Here is a 15358-nt window from a genome sequence, read left to right as displayed (position 1 = left end):
ATTCAGGTGAAATTTTCGAAATTTTGCTTAGAAAAGTAACTTCTTCACTAAAAAGAACAAACCAAGAACCACTTTCTGAGGTGAAGGGTGTAGCACTTTGAGCGGTGAAGACGAAGACCTTAGGGTTTCTTTGTGAGAAGGGAAACTTGAGCAGAAAGAAAATAACACGAAAGCGAGAGAGAGACAGAGAATATTGAAAGAAATCTCTCATATCTTTATTCAATGCTCAACTAGGTATTTATACAATACATGCGAGAATAATCTGATCAGTCTGTAGAATGTGTCTCTGCACACTGCCTTAGTAAGTATATCTGTTAATTGGACTTTAGAATTAACGTATTGAGGGCTAAATTGCTAATGACTCCAGACTGAATTGAGAATCAACTTCAACGTGTTTTGTCCTTTCATAAAACACATGATCGTTTTCAATGTAGATTATAGTCTTGATGTCACATAACAGATGCATTGGTTGATTTACACTTATGTGTAGATCTTATAGTAGATACTTTATTCACAACAACTCACAAACAATGAGAGCCATAGCTCTGTTTGACCTGGCCACAATTGTTTGGTTTTTTACTTTTTCATGAGACTAGATTATCTCTCACAAAGCAGCAATAACCTGTAGTTGAGTTTCTGTCACTTTGATTATCTCTCACAAAGCAGCAATAACCTGTAGTTGAGTTTCTGTCACTTTGATTACTTCCCCAATCTGCATCTGCAAAGCCATATACTTGCGATTGTTGTTTTTCCTGAACATAACTCCCTTCATGTTGGTCTTTTTGAGAAGTCGATGGGCAGCTTCAACATGTGTTTTGGTTGGACAATGCATAAACTGGTTAGCGTTCATGGAATGTGTGATGTCAGGCCATGTAGCTGCTAAGTATATTAATTTTCCAATCAGCCTCTGATAACTTCCTTTTCTAGATATGGATTCTCTTTACAATGTAGTTTTAGATTCACTTTCATTGGTGTATCAACCTCTTTGTAGTTTTTCATTTTTCATGTAGAAGATCTGAGACATATTTCTTTGGCACACAAATATACCTTTTCTTTTCTCGTCCTTGTTCTTAGGGTTCAGGTTTGTCTTGGGATATGAATAGTCTTATGATTGAGTGTTGTATATACCACCTTTTAGAGCTACGTAATCAATCTGAGCCTTCGTCGTCAACAGGCCGAGTGGCTATGCTACACTCTTACGGCCCTCATGACGCACAGTGACAGGCGTGGAGAAGAACGCGAGAGACACCAAATTGTGAAGCGAAATAATGTTTTTGGGAGAACCACTGGGATCATTAAAATATGGGATTCACGTTTCAAGGGAAGCCGTTCTTAGGGAGGCTTACTTTGCAAGACAAAGGAGGACCGCCGCGAATTGCTCTGTGGAGGAGCCGGTTGGATGCGGAGATGCGACGGAGAACGTCGAGAAAGAGACCGACGGCATGGTCAGCAACATCGCCGGTGAAAGCGTCACCAGCATTAGTGACAATGATGCCTCTCCTTCGGCAGGCTGGCAGGTCGATGTGGTTGCCGCCGGCAAGGGTGGTAACAACGATTTCAGGGAAGGTTCTCCAAGAGGGATCCGTCGACCGTGATGGCGCCGGAGACGGGCAACGCTCGGACAGCACCGGAATGGGTGGCCAAGAACGCGTCAAGTGGAAGGTGGGACTCCCATGGCTCGAGGACTTGGAAGCCGTGAGATTCCAGCAAGCTGGTGAAATCCTCGATGGACGATGTTCCGAGTAGAAGCACCGGTCGGTGCTCGTCCATCTCGCTGCCTGTACCTCTGGCCACTGATATCGAGTGTGAACCTATCTACCGACACTATATATGCCGCTATACCTTTGGCCACTGATATTCGACTGTGAACCCACCCACCGACACTATATATGAGATCGATACGAAATTAGGTTCATATGTAAATACTTTATATTTAACTATTTGAATTGTATGTAGAAAAATGAAATAGGTTGACAGAGATGTCCTTAACCAGTTGTCCAATTTTATAGGTAGCATAAGAGGTGTTGGCTGATGTCCTGAAATTCTACGGGTAGTAAACTTGTAGTGCTCAAATTCATTTACATAAAAACTTCATTCAAAACAAATGTGTAAATATCTACCAAAAAATAAATACCACATAATATTTGAAATAAAAAAAAGTTAAAAACATTGCCACAATAATGTATGAAATAAAAAAAATACAAAACTATATCCACGCATACGATTTGCACAGGCACATATAAAATTAAAGAATTTTCTATCTTGTTTATAAAATATTTTTTGGAGCCACAACTGACTAGCTAAAAGAAGTAGCCTCTCTTAATTCTAAAGAAAATAGTGGGCAGCAGACGGTTAGTGTGTCGGTGAAAGTTTAGTAGTCGATTCCATTTTTTTTTTTTGAACGGCATTTTTTGAACTATAAAAGGTGGAAAGTGTGAAACTTTAATAACTCCAAAAGCAACTTAAATCCTTTAAAAAGGAAAACAAAAAAACAAAAGAAGAAAGGAAGGAGAGTATGTCACACCCCTCATGCGTCGCCGCCTGAAGTAATATCTTTTAAATCAAAAAACTTCACAATACGTGGAGATGAGCCGTGAAAAAACATCATTCAATAATTGAAAAGGGAAAAAGGACTAAACATTTACGTGGAAGCAACTGGTTGCTCTGCGGAAAATTTAATTTCAGAACGCTGCTCTTCAATTTGCTATTTTTCATATTAACGCTTCCTTTCATACGCTTTATGATCAACTTCGACATTAGGCATGCACCTAAAATGTATATATTTAGAACCTGGTAACCATTTTTATAAAAAAAAAAATTTAAATAAGCATTTTGCTCATGTGGTTGAATCCCTTTCACCGTTCATTTCTAGTAAATTTACCACACTTAGGGGGTTTTTGGTAAATGAAACATTTTATGAGCAGAATATGCTCTAAAAATTGAGGTTAATTCATAAAGACTTGGTTCTAGTGTTTTATGAATTTATTTTTCATGAACTTTCGGTAGTGTTCCAACTACCAAACCACAAAAACCCATAGTTTTTTTCATACTACCAACAAAGGACAGTGCAGATTTATTGCCCCAATGCAATTATAAAATTTTGTTAGAAAAAAATAGCTTGTTATTTTTTTTTTAAAGTGAAGTTTGGTCCGACATTTTGTTGAAACTTTGTCATTTAACTTCTCTGGAATTAGATCCGCTGCCAATAATGTTTTCTATGGGCGAGGATCTCCACTCCACCATTCATTCTGGAGATTTTATTCACCACCATGAGTACCAATAATGATGTCATCTACGTAAGGCCAACATCAAAGGGAAACTTCAGAACACTTCACCAATTTGATGTTCCAAATCAAACTGCTCGCGACAAATCAGTTTGAAACTTTGAATCTTTTCAGAGGAACATCAGCGCTTGGGATCATTCCCGAGTATGCCATCAAGAAGGTTGAATTAGTTGGCATTAGTTCCACATATACCAGACAACAGAAACCTGTTGCAAAAGACTTGACGCTTGTCAACTTCCGTCTCAAGCGAAGCAGTTTCAATTTTTGCAGAGGAACATCTGCAATTGGTACCTCTGCAGTGCAGATTCTGCTTCAGTATTTTAATGGAGTTCGTCTTTTCATTTTCTCATTCTGAAGCTTGTCAATATTATGAAATATCCTACTACTGCTGAGAGGGACATCCAGCAGGCAATTCGGACTAAGCTGAAAAGGAGTCAGGAAAAAGGCAGGGAGTGGGACTGATTGTGGAGGATGACTGGGGGGAAGGATTTGGACTAATCAATACAATTTTCCAGTGCCATTTTCTCCAACGTTTGCGGTTTATTCGTGCTGATCTGCGGCTGCATCCACAAACTATTTGGCTGCAACGAAGGACGGTGGAGCAAGAACAAGATGATGTTCATAGAACATTATTTTGTGCAGAATTCATGAATCTGCCAAGTGTTTCCAGTGAAGCAGATAGATCACATTAAGCCAAACAACAGAAATCATAAGAAACATGTTGTAAAGGACTTCAGGCTGCGTTACTTGAGTCTCGTACTGTAGCCATGAATTTAACGCCATTGCAGGTCACAGTTCCACTACAGAGGAGAGTGGCTTGTTCTCAAAGAAGGCTATCAGATTAGCAACAGTAAGATCACATACTCCCTTCTGTGATTCCAAGGTTGCGACAGCTTTATGGGGGGACAAGACAACATTGTTCATATGGAGAAGTTCCTCTGGCACTTTGGGCTCGTTCTCAAACACGTCCAGGCCGGCGCCACCAATCTCTCCATGCACCAAGCTCCTCACCAACTCTTTCTCATCAATGAGCGAACCTCGCCCTACGTTAATCACAACCCCGTTTTTGCCTAATGCAGCAAGCACCTCCTTGTTAACAATGTGGTGCGTCTCCTCTGTCAAAGCGCATGTCAGCACAAGCACATCGCTTTGGGCTGCAAGATCACGCACATTGGTGAAGAAGGTGAATGGCACTGAAGGTTTCATAGTTCTGGAAGTGTATGAGATGATGCAACCAAAGGCCTGTAGCCTCCTTGCAGTGGCCGAACCAATTCTCCCTAAACCAACAATGCCTACTCTCTTCCCTGCAACCTGCGTAAAGTGTTCTTTCAGACCATCTGTAAAAAGTTCCACTTTCACCCATTATAGGATGGAACTATCATCCTTACACAAAATGTTGAAGATACTCACAAAGGTAGATCTACAATCCATCACAATTCCAAGCACTGAAGCTCATCTAGGAAGGAAATTTCTTGCTCGATTCTGCTAATCCAATCGCTGCTTTCATTTCTTAAGAGGTTCAATCTTTGGAAGTCTTAGTTTCCTGGTCCTATCACAACTGTTTCTAAAATTTCATGCATGACCGACAATTGAAATGTGAAGTTTCTAGTCCATTAATTAAAAACGAAAAAAGGAATGGAAGGGTACCGAGTTACAGGAGCTTGGAGAAGAACGTGAGTGGCACCTAAGTACAGAGCCAAATAATTTTTTAAGTAACGGATCGGTGGGGATTCTAAATTATGGAGATTCCGGTCTCGCCTGGTGTAGCTTACCTGGCAAGCCAGAAGGGGGCAGCCACGAAATCCTCCACGGAGGAGCCGGTCGGACGCGGAGACGCGACGGAGAACGTCGAGCAGGAGACCGACAGCGTAGTCGGCGGCGTCGCCGGTGAAGGCGTCACCGGCGTTGGTGACAACGATGCCCTTTCTCCGGCAAGCTTGGAGGTCGATGTGGCTGACGCCGGCACTCATGGTGACGATGACTCCGAGGGAGGGCAATTTCTCCAAGATGGCGTCGTCGACATGGACGAGGCTGGAGACTAGCAACGCGCGGACGGCGCAGCAGTGGGAGGCCAAGAATGCGTCGAGTGAGAGGTGGGACTCCCATGGCTTGAGAACTTGGAAGCCATGGAATTTGAGCAAGTCGGTGAGCCCCTCGAAGGACGAAGCTCCGAGGCGGAGAACCGGTCGCTGCTGGTCCATCTCGCCGCCACCACCGGCATGGCATGGCCGCTTTATCTATGGCAGGTGATACCGTAATGTCCACTGACACAAGCAAATTGATGGTCCTTGCTGCTGTAAAACTGAATAACACCACTAAAACGGGCTCAATTTTCAAGAGAGAAAACCAAATACATTCATATATTCGCCTACATGAAAAAATCACTCGAGAACAGTGTGTAGTTAATCTGAAAATAAAAATAAATTTAATAAAAAATTCATGAATATATTTGAATTTCAATTGAAAAATAAGTATGATAACCTTGCTGCAGGAATGACTAGATAAAAAAAATCGTAATTCTTCAGAGAAATTCATATGAAATTCCTCTTGGATTCTATAATTTTGGGGGAGTTTGTTTACAGTGAATCTAGGTGATTTGAGATTACTGCTTAAAACTAATTAGGATTTGAGGTCAAACCTTTTTTTCATTGGATCTTTATTGAGCAACTCTGATCCTGATTTTTTTATACATTTGAATGATAAAAACGCTAAAAATTGGTCAGATGAATAAAACATATTTTTTTCACAAAAATGTTGAAAAAAACAATTTTTATTTTTTTTCATTTTTATGTTATTCACGATTTTTTGTGCTTTTTTGTAATTTTTAGACAGATTTTTTACATTTTAATTTAAAGATTTTCGCGACCCTTCTTTCTGTCGTAAATTTTGTTAAAATTTTTTCATTTTTTCTTCAAAAATAATTTTGCAGTCGTACAAAACCTCGCCTTTTAGAATCGGAAAACAATATTTGTGGTTATGATTTAAAGTCACTGTTTGCATAAAAAAATGAATAGGGATCAAGTGTACGAAAATCTGGAAAAAAAAAATAAAAAACAGAGACGACCATGTAACCTATGAAGAACAACCTCTCTGTCCGTTCACTTCCCCGTTCTCGTCCTAGATCCAATCCATTGACGGAAGGGGAGATGTTCTTGCTGCTCGTGCTTCGTTGTTCGTGTCAATCAGAGGGGAGGAAGGTGTGGTCAGTTTCAGAAGAGTAGAGTGTAATGAAAAAATTGTCAGCCATGTCTGGACAAAAATTTTCTGGCTCTGCTCCTCTGTCAACGGAGAATGTCATACGTTCACAGAGTTATGGTAAAACAAATGGAATGGAAAGAAGAATACGCGAGACACCAAACTATTTGTAACAGAACACCAAAGGGATTTTAGATTTTGAGCTTCTGATTCCGTTAGGGAAGCTTACCTTGCAAGCCAGAGGAGGGCCACCACGAACGCCTCCACGGAGGAGCCGATCGGACGCAGAGATGCGACGGAGAACGTCGAGCAGGAGACCGACGGTGTAGTCAGCGGCGTCGCCGGTGAAGGCATCACCGACACCGGCGACAACTATGCCCCTACTCCGGCAGACTGGTAGGTCGATGTGGTTGACACCCACACTGGTGGTCAGGATGAGGCCGAGGGAGGGCAGGTTCCCCAAGAGGGCGGCGTCGACGAGGACGAGGCCAGTCACGAGCAAGGCCCGAACTGCACGACAGTGGGAGGCCAAGAATGAATCAAGTGTGAGGTGCGACTCCCATGGCTTGAGGACTTGGAAGCCATGGAATTCGATCGAGTTGCTGAGCTCCGGGAAGAACGAGGCTCCGAGGCGGAGAACCGCTCGGTGCAGGTCCATCTCGCTGCCGCCATGGGCAGAGGCGCTCTATTTGTGGCCGCTGATGTTCTAGTCTCCATCAACACTAGATAAGCGTTAGGACCACCAACCAAAACATGCTTAAATTTTTCATAAATAAAACAAAATATAAGTATCTTCGGTTTAGCTATTTGAATTAGATGTAGATGACGACTAGATAAAAATACGTGTGTCATAAATTGTACGGAAATTAAAAAAAAAAAATAAGAGTAAGGCCGGTTCAGGTAGTTATCCGTTTGAATGAGTATTACGAAACATAAACTCCAATATAGTGCTATGTATTCTATGAATATGCTATACTAGTACAATATTTTTCTTATCAAACGCATTTAGGACATTAGAGATTCTTCAGACTATCCCATAAGGAAAGGCCACATGTATAGTTTTATTCTTACATCAAAATACAAAATAAAGATTTTGAGTTGAAATTGGATTTAGTTCATTAACAAAGTAATCAAATCGAGGTACCTTCTTGGCTTACAAACATTAAATCATGATTATTGAAGGCGTTTTGAACTGTTTTGGTGTTGATCCAGTACGGTCCTGGTCTCGATCCAAATTCACGTTCTTGAATGACCTAAACCGGTCGAGCCAAAGCGGCCCGCCGGGTCCGCTGCGATCCGTCGGTCAGACGACGTTACTTCCCTTGTCTGACCTTTTTTTTTCCCCGCGAAGCTAAAAACTGCTGAAAAGGCGCGAAAAGGGCAAGAAAGTGGCCAACCGACGTTTCCGTCTTCCGGCGTCATCTCCGGCAACGGGCAATGGCCGGCGATCTTCGGGGTACCATCTCTTTCTCCCTGTATAATCTTCTCCGTTTCATTTTTTTCCCAAGAATCTTATTCTTTCTTCCTTAATATTTCGTTTCTACTTTTCTTCGTGCCGGTCGCCGTGGTTTTCTTCTCCATTCGTTCCGGTCCTTGTTGCATTTTCTTTCTCCGTCCGTTTCTTCTTCATTCTTTTCATTATTTTCTTCACTTCTATTTATTATCTTCTAGTTGTTATTTTTTTTTTGAGTTTGCATTTAGTCTGCCTTGTGGCCTTCCTGTTTCCCGTTCCATTTGTTCATCTGTTAATATTCTTCTCTTGATCAGCCCTTCTCCCAAATTCCTGTTTCTCCTTCGTCTATTCTCGTTGTTACTTTCTTTCCTACTCTGCTCCATTTTCCTTTATTTTATTTTTTTGGTTATGCGATTAGTGTTATTATCTTCAGCGCTGCTGGTCTAGGGTTTGATTAGCGTCTCCCAAAGTAGATTGATTTTTTTTGTTCGTTAAAAATTTTGTTCTGGAAGCTAACAAGAAATGGATGGATATCGGCCGTGCACACGTATAAGCACGCAACCGCGCTTCACGGCATTAGTATTGCTTGTTGGTTACGATCATATATTCGTCGCTGTATATTCAAAGAACCACAGTATGATCGAAGTCTGAAATTGATTTTGTAATTTATTGGGGAATGTTCCATTTAGTGTTCGTTATTAGTTCATGAAATACACACTTAGTCGTTAAGGCGTGGACTAGTCCACGCCTAGGCGTGACTCCACACCCGTCGCCTAAGTCCATCATTTAGGCGACAGGTGTTAGACTGGCGCCTAGGCTGGGCTAGGCGCTAGCACGCCTAGTCCATGGGAAGGTGAAAAGTCACCTTCCCTTCAAATTAAGTCATGTAATTTTATTATACACTGTTCTACACTGGATATACTTATATTATATACAGTTATATTATATCATTTGTGTTCTTTAAGTACAGTTTTCTGTATGTTCATTACATATTCTATATAAACTCATCAAGTGGAGGTTTCCATCCATATGTTAAGTACATATTCTATAAAACCAATGAACTGTATATATCTTACGTGCTCTAAAACATATTTTATGGAACCTATGCCAGCCTTCTTACCCATGTTAAAACCTAGCTTTATGGTAGAAAGACCACCAGTTTCTCTTGTTTAGTGCATGTCTGGTAATCAGAGAAATACGTGCAGACCTCACTTTTGCGACCTGAATACAGATTTATTTTCTCATTTGTGAGGGTGTTTTGTGAGTTATATGCATATTATATGTTATATGTACAATCCGTTGTAAACTTGTAATGTATATTATATGTACTGATTTGATATGATTTTTGTTTGACATGATTCCAATCAAATAGTCTATAAGGTGTATAACTGAAATAGTCTATAAGAAATGCAAGCATTATCCAATATGTAAACAAGAATGATGTGTTTTCTTTTGTGTATCAGACTAAGGCATCAGTTAGAACAGAACAGCACAGTTTTCCAGTATGTAAACGAGCTGGAAATGTACTGTTAATCTGTCATGTAAACAAGAACACAACAGTTTTTCATGTTTTACTTTTTGGCTTCACTTACGAAGTATAATCATTCAATGAAAACGGAGCAGCACAATTTTTCAAGTTTTACTTGGAATAGAAGCTCACAGTTACATAACTAAAAAAGCCAAAAGAAAAAAAAAGGTCGCTTTTTTGCCTAGGCGCACCTAGTCCCGCCTAGGCACTAGGCACAGCGCTGCTTGGGCGCCTTAACAACTAAAAATATACTTTATTTTTTCGTACTTGCGATTCTTTTTTGTTTTCTTTTTCATATTTGATATGAAATTTATACCTTAATCCTTGAAAATTTTCTTGCCTCCCTTTATGCAGAGTTGTTGCTTTATACGGGAATGATTTTCGTAACTTTGATTTGATATATGAAATGGTTGGAGTCATAACTTATGAACAGCATCTTTATGTTTAGGTGATCTTGATTGGAGAATGCCATCGAGCTCTCAGAACGTTTCTGTTGATTTAGTTGAACTCAGCAGTGATGATGAAGATTCGAGCCAGCCGAGGAAGCCATTTTACCAGATTCCATGCGTGGCAAAGCTGCCAGTGAAGACGGAAAATTTGGGGAGTTTGTCAACTTGCAAACTGGAACCAACAGACTGCATAATAAATTGTCAGTCACCTCCAATAGTTGCATCTGATCTAGGAGATATTTTGCACGAAGATAGGACTCAAAATTCTGAGTACATTTCACAGCAGTTACCACTCGTGGCCTCTCAAGAAGTCAGGATGAATCTGACCAGGATGACAAATGGTTTCAATGCCTCAGTTCCTGGGCTCTGTCTCACTCAGTCTGGACCATCTGTTGCACATGCTGATTCATGGGTCGCCCAGAATGGTGGTGAACAGATTGAAAATCCATCTAGAATTTCCTCTTCTAGCCATGACTCCTTTGGTTTACATGCTCAGCCGAACTTCTGCAATTTCTGGAAAGCGGGAGACTATAATGCCATCTGTAACCAAGAGCTTTCATCTGCAAAAGGTTCTCCAAAGTTTTTATTGACATGCTTGCATGGAATGGGCAGATTCTTCTACATATTATGATCTGAATATCTTCATTCTCAGGTACAATGGAGCGTGTCCGCGTACACCCAAAATTTCTTCATTCAAATGCAACATCCCACAAATGGGCATTTGGAGGTTGGTGCTACGTTTATGAATTAAGGATAGCTGTGTAGGAGCTGTCAATCTTGTAGATTCTGAGAAGTCTTGGATTTTCAATGATGGTTAAACCTCGGAATTGCCTACTGAGGAAATAATACCATGTTTACTTAATGACACAGTCACAAAAAACCTGTATTTTTTTTGAAAGAGACTCGATGAAAAAACCTGTTTTTTGCCTTTTAAAAAAAACTTAAGAAATAGATTTTCGTGATTTTATCGTGTTTTCCTCTTATTTACATTATTTTTGCTTTAAACTTTAAAGTTTAAAAACTTAAATTAAATTACTTATTTTTATTTCTATCTTTACCAAAGCATCATTTTGATCATTTTATGATTTTATCAAGTTATTTTTTATTTTTTTGTGTTAGTTTTTCCTAATTTTTAGTTTTTTTTTCTTTTCTAAAAAAATGGCCAAAAATTTCCAAAATTTTCTGCTTTGCCGAAAAAATACTTGAGAAAAACCTTGCTGTTATAAAGCCTGTTAAAGATATTTGTGACTATGCTTAATGGATCCATATATATATGTGCCTGAAAGTATTTCTCGCCTATTTAATTTCTTTTTTTTGTCTGCAATCACTTGCAATTGTTGATATTGGCTACTTCATTAAGCACGATATTTTTTTCAAACTTGGTTGACCACATCATCGACTACTATAGTTCTTTGAATCTTGACTTGATTCGCTTTCTTGTGCAGCCATTGCAGAGCTTTTAGATAATGCAGTGGACGAGGTACTTGTATGAAAAAGTTCATTATGTTTAGAACAAATTCCAGTTAGTTTATCATTTCTGTGTGCTATAATAATTCTGTTGTAATTTTTTTTCTCATTTTCCTCAAGACAAGATTCCAGTTTGCAATGCAGTTTTTTTCTTTGCATGCTACAATACAGTGGGTGTAATATTTATCTCATTGTTACACGTTTGTAGAACTTGTGCATTTATTTTGAAGTTCTTATCTGTGTAATTTGTTCATGGTTTTCCTTGAAACCGTTCTGTTTATAGTGAACCCTTTTTGGAACTGACTGTGAAATATCTTGCTTGCCTGCTTCCAGATCCGGAATGGTGCAACTTTCATAAAAGTTGACATAATTCATAATAAACGAGATAATTCTCCAGCACTGCTTTTCCATGGTGACTGATCAACTAATTTGGTGCCATCATGTCTATTACATGTTTTCTTTGATTTACAGTCCATCAGTTTCCTCCTTTAGAATTATATTTTTTTTTCTCGGGAGTACTGATTAGAAGATAACTTCCCTTACAGATAATGGAGGTGGAATGGATCCAGAATGCATGAGACAGTGCATGAGCTTGGGCTATTCCTCAAAGAAGTCCAGTGGAACTATTGGTCAATGTATATCATTGTTCAATGTTGACTCCTTCCTTTTCTTTATGGTCTCATGAACTATGAATTTGAACTTCAAACACTCTTTTCCTCTTTCTGTTTTCTCCTTTTTGGGTCTTATCAAGACTGACTGGTTTACTCTTGTGATGGATCTCCTTGTGACATACTTGATATGGGGATTAAAACCTTCTTTGATTTGATTTCATGATGTTGTAGGGCTACAAAATGATTTGTCAAATTATGTTTGCATTTGCAGAATCCATAGAATAGCTTATAGTTTTCTTTTTGTCATAGATTATAATCTGATATTTCAAAGTTGCTCATAATTTTATCTTTCTATACCTCCTGAATTCAATAATCCTTTTAATGTGCAGATGGTAATGGCTTCAAGACAAGTACCATGCGACTAGGTGCTGACACAATAGTCTTCAGTCGTACCAGTTATAAGGGGTAGGTTCTTGTTCAATTTCATGCATAATTATTTGTTTCAGGCAGAAAGGCAGGTGTTACCATATCTAGTGAAACAGCCGAGAACTATGTTATGGAGATATAAATTGTCTTCTACGTTCTCAGAAAGCTATTTTTCATATAACATGAGTGATGAGCTAGGTCACATGGGTGTAGGTGCGGACCAAATTCAAATTCACGGGTATGCGGGTGTGGCTGGTTGTATATATATATATATATATATATATATATATGAAATAATATGGAAAAATACATTCATTAAGATTGTAAACAAACTAAAAATGTACCATTCACCATTTCAATCACGATTCATCAATTCAATTCAAGTTTGGTTGTAAACAATTGTAACAGGGACAGTAAAAAAAAGCAGGTATAGGACAGTAAATAAGAACAAACAGTTAATAGCAGCGTGTATGAAGGACAAAAAGCAATGGAAAGATAACGGGACAGAGTAACAAGAAGGAACAAGTAAAACTGGTGGATTACCTGCCAAAGGAAGCTGCAGCACCTGCGATGGGATGGAGTTCAACAGTTGGAGGAGTCGGCTGAATGGTATAGTGGAAACTGAGCATATGGAGTACGGGGAAGTGAGTAAGGAGGTTAGAAGGATTTGTGGATTACCTGACGCAGGAAGTGGTGAAGGTGTCGCCGGCGAGGAAGAATCTGTGGTGAACAGGAGGCCTGACCTGAGTGCAGCAGCAAAGAGGACACAGGCTGACCAGCGTGTCTGTGCCGTGTCTAGCTTGTGTCCGTACCTGCATCCGTGTCAGGCCGAGTCAACATCGACAAACAACCTCCTGTGCCGCACCCGTGTTTCATACACTTTTTGGACAATTTACTCTTCTATCAAGCAAATTGTTCATAACGTAAGCTCCGAGTATAGAATGTTGCAGAATTTTATTTTCTTTTTTATGTTCTTCATTCCCTTGGTTTATCCTGCTTGACCTCTGATTTTTATGGTCATGTCTACTGTCTGATTATGATTCATTTTTTGTGATGTTATTAGGGACAAAGCTATAAACTTTGTTTGGGAGGGGCTGAATTATATACTTCTTGAAATTTTACGGTGGCTGAATTAATTTTTTTCAAAATTTCACTGGGGCCAAATACAACTTTTTCAAAATTTTAACTATTAAATTTTGTTTTCTCAAAATTTAAGGAGGGGCCATGGCCCCTGCTGCCTCCCCTGGCTCCGCCCCTGGATGTTAGTAAACAGTTTTGAATGAGCATCTCTAGCTTGAAGCTTCTTTTTAATGTTTAGACAGTTCTGCTTTTCACGCCATGTTTTTTTCGTTTCACATAGTTCAACATTTCAACATGTTTGTATTAAGTCTCCACATGTTGTATTAAGTCTCCACTCTTTCCACATTTGATCCCCCATGCACTGGGCTGATGCTTTTAGAGAAAAGTGTGTAGTGTAGAAGTATATCATATATTCCTTCCAGTTACTGATCAGGGTGTTTTGAATCTGAACTTCAGTACTGAAATATTACACCATTCAATTTCCAATGCGAAATTCATGAGTATATTTGTTACCTGATCTGTTATAATTGTTGAATTCATATGTGCGTGCTTGTGCAACGTGTACCTTAACTTTGAAGCCTAAAGAACTGATTCAACCCATTGTGCTTGGCCAGCATTACCCACTGTTTTAATCTAAAGCTGCTTGGAAAATCAATTCTTTGTATAACATACCTACTGTTTGAACCTAGAATATGTTTCTCTTCCCATGTGATTGAATGGACATAGGTATGCAGAAAGATATTCAAGCACATGCAGTTAAAGACTGCAGATGGGCATAAATCTGCAAATTTAAGGTCTTTATAAGTTGGAAATGTTATTGCTTAGTAAGAAGTTGTTTCTTGACTATGTGGATTAATTGTAGCATTTTGTTATCTTTGATTTTTTGTCCTGCCGAGTTGTCTGATTACTTTTTTGGTACTTGTGGACAAAAGATTCAAGTACCTAAGCATGACAATATGCTAACTCTTGTTTCCTGGCTTACAAAGCTTCATAATGGATGCCTAATGCTTTGAGAGACCAACTTTGCCATTATTGAGTTTAGCTATTTCTCCCTTTTTTTATTCATTTTCTCAATTATTCATGTTAGGTCTATCATGAAGGAATACTGTTCACGAGTATCCTTGTTGTATTTATCCTTTTCCTTTTTTATTTTTGCACACAAATTTTTCATGAAAAGTTGCTTTTTTTCCGTTTGACTTTTAGGAAGGCTCTGTCCCTGGAGTTCTTTAATTCCTTTTCTTGTTTTTTTTTTTGCCAGAATCCTGACAGAAAGTATCGGCCTTCTTTCATATACTTTCTTGAGGAAAACTGGGCAGGACGATGTTATTGTTCCATTGGTATAGTATTCATCAAGTGATTTCTTCTGGTAACGAAAAAATTCACAAAATTTATGTCCTGCATTTGTATTGTAGGTTGATTTTGAAATTTCAAATGGCCATACGGAGCCAATGATCCATAGTTCACTTGATGATTGGAAAGAAAATATGAATATTCTTCTTCAGTGGTCTCCTTTTTCTACAGAGGAGGAACTTATGCAGCAGGTGGGTTCAGTTTTTTTTCTTTTTACCAAAGTCTTGAACATTAAACATGGTTGGAGACTTGGAGCAATTGTTTGGTGGTATTCTGCATTCTGCAAAATGTTGAACATACTTTGTTAAATGTCTGCTTCCATGTCTACTTTATTCTTTGTTCTCTGAGAAAATTCTTCATGAAAGGATGGATCCCTGCCTGTCTATGCCTCTGAGCATGTTTAGTTGAGTGCACCCACAAATGGTTACGAGCATTTGGATAGAGATTTATTACCACAAGTAGGACTCAGCCTTGACTTAGAGTGATTTTGAAAAGCAATCAAATTTGTGAGTGAT

At 39.1% G+C, this 15358-nt stretch overlaps 2 protein-coding genes across 10 annotated transcripts in view; one reads left to right on the top strand and one right to left on the bottom strand.

Moving 5' to 3' along the window:
• Nucleotides 1-3881: 3881 nt before the first annotated feature.
• LOC116261363 (glyoxylate/hydroxypyruvate reductase HPR3-like) lies at nt 3882-7191 on the bottom strand. Of its 4 annotated transcripts, XM_050079747.1 has the most exons (4): nt 6709-6849; nt 6371-6562; nt 5057-5586; nt 3882-4595 (listed from the first exon to the last, which is right to left on the bottom strand). In XM_050079747.1, the coding sequence occupies exons 3-4, from the start codon at nt 5483-5485 to the stop codon at nt 4074-4076; spliced, it is 951 nt and encodes a 316-aa protein (XP_049935704.1). In that variant the 5' UTR covers nt 5486-5586; nt 6371-6562; nt 6709-6849; the 3' UTR covers nt 3882-4073. The 4 variants fall into 4 exon arrangements, with proteins under 4 accessions (XP_049935704.1, XP_031495947.1, XP_031495950.1 ...); XM_031640087.2 differs by lacking the exon at nt 6371-6562; XM_031640090.2 differs by lacking the exon at nt 6371-6562 and having other exon boundaries at nt 5057-5599; nt 6709-6848.
• A 560-nt stretch (nt 7192-7751) lies between these two features.
• Nucleotides 7752-15358, top strand: part of LOC116260348 (protein MICRORCHIDIA 2-like) — a 36363-nt gene continuing 28756 nt past the window's right edge. For 3 of the 6 annotated variants that reach the window (XM_031638621.2, XM_031638622.2, XM_031638623.2), the window contains exons 1-9: nt 7752-7935; nt 9894-10478; nt 10562-10636; nt 11355-11389; nt 11710-11788; nt 11922-12011; nt 12377-12452; nt 14752-14830; nt 14906-15034. In XM_031638621.2, coding sequence (XP_031494481.1) covers nt 7917-7935; nt 9894-10478; nt 10562-10636; nt 11355-11389; nt 11710-11788; nt 11922-12011; nt 12377-12452; nt 14752-14830; nt 14906-15034 — 1167 coding nt within the window. In that variant the 5' untranslated portion in view covers nt 7752-7916. The remainder of the gene's footprint in view (nt 7936-9893; nt 10479-10561; nt 10637-11354; nt 11390-11709; nt 11789-11921; nt 12012-12376; nt 12453-14751; nt 14831-14905; nt 15035-15358) is intronic. The other 3 variants (XM_031638618.2, XM_031638617.2, XM_031638619.2) reach the window with 3 other exon arrangements.

Source organism: Nymphaea colorata, chromosome 9 (genome assembly GCF_008831285.2).
Source record: "Nymphaea colorata isolate Beijing-Zhang1983 chromosome 9, ASM883128v2, whole genome shotgun sequence".
Lineage (NCBI taxonomy): Eukaryota > Viridiplantae > Streptophyta > Magnoliopsida > Nymphaeales > Nymphaeaceae > Nymphaea > Nymphaea colorata.
Note: the sequence above shows the minus strand (reverse complement) of the source record. Positions and strands in the feature narration are given on the sequence as shown.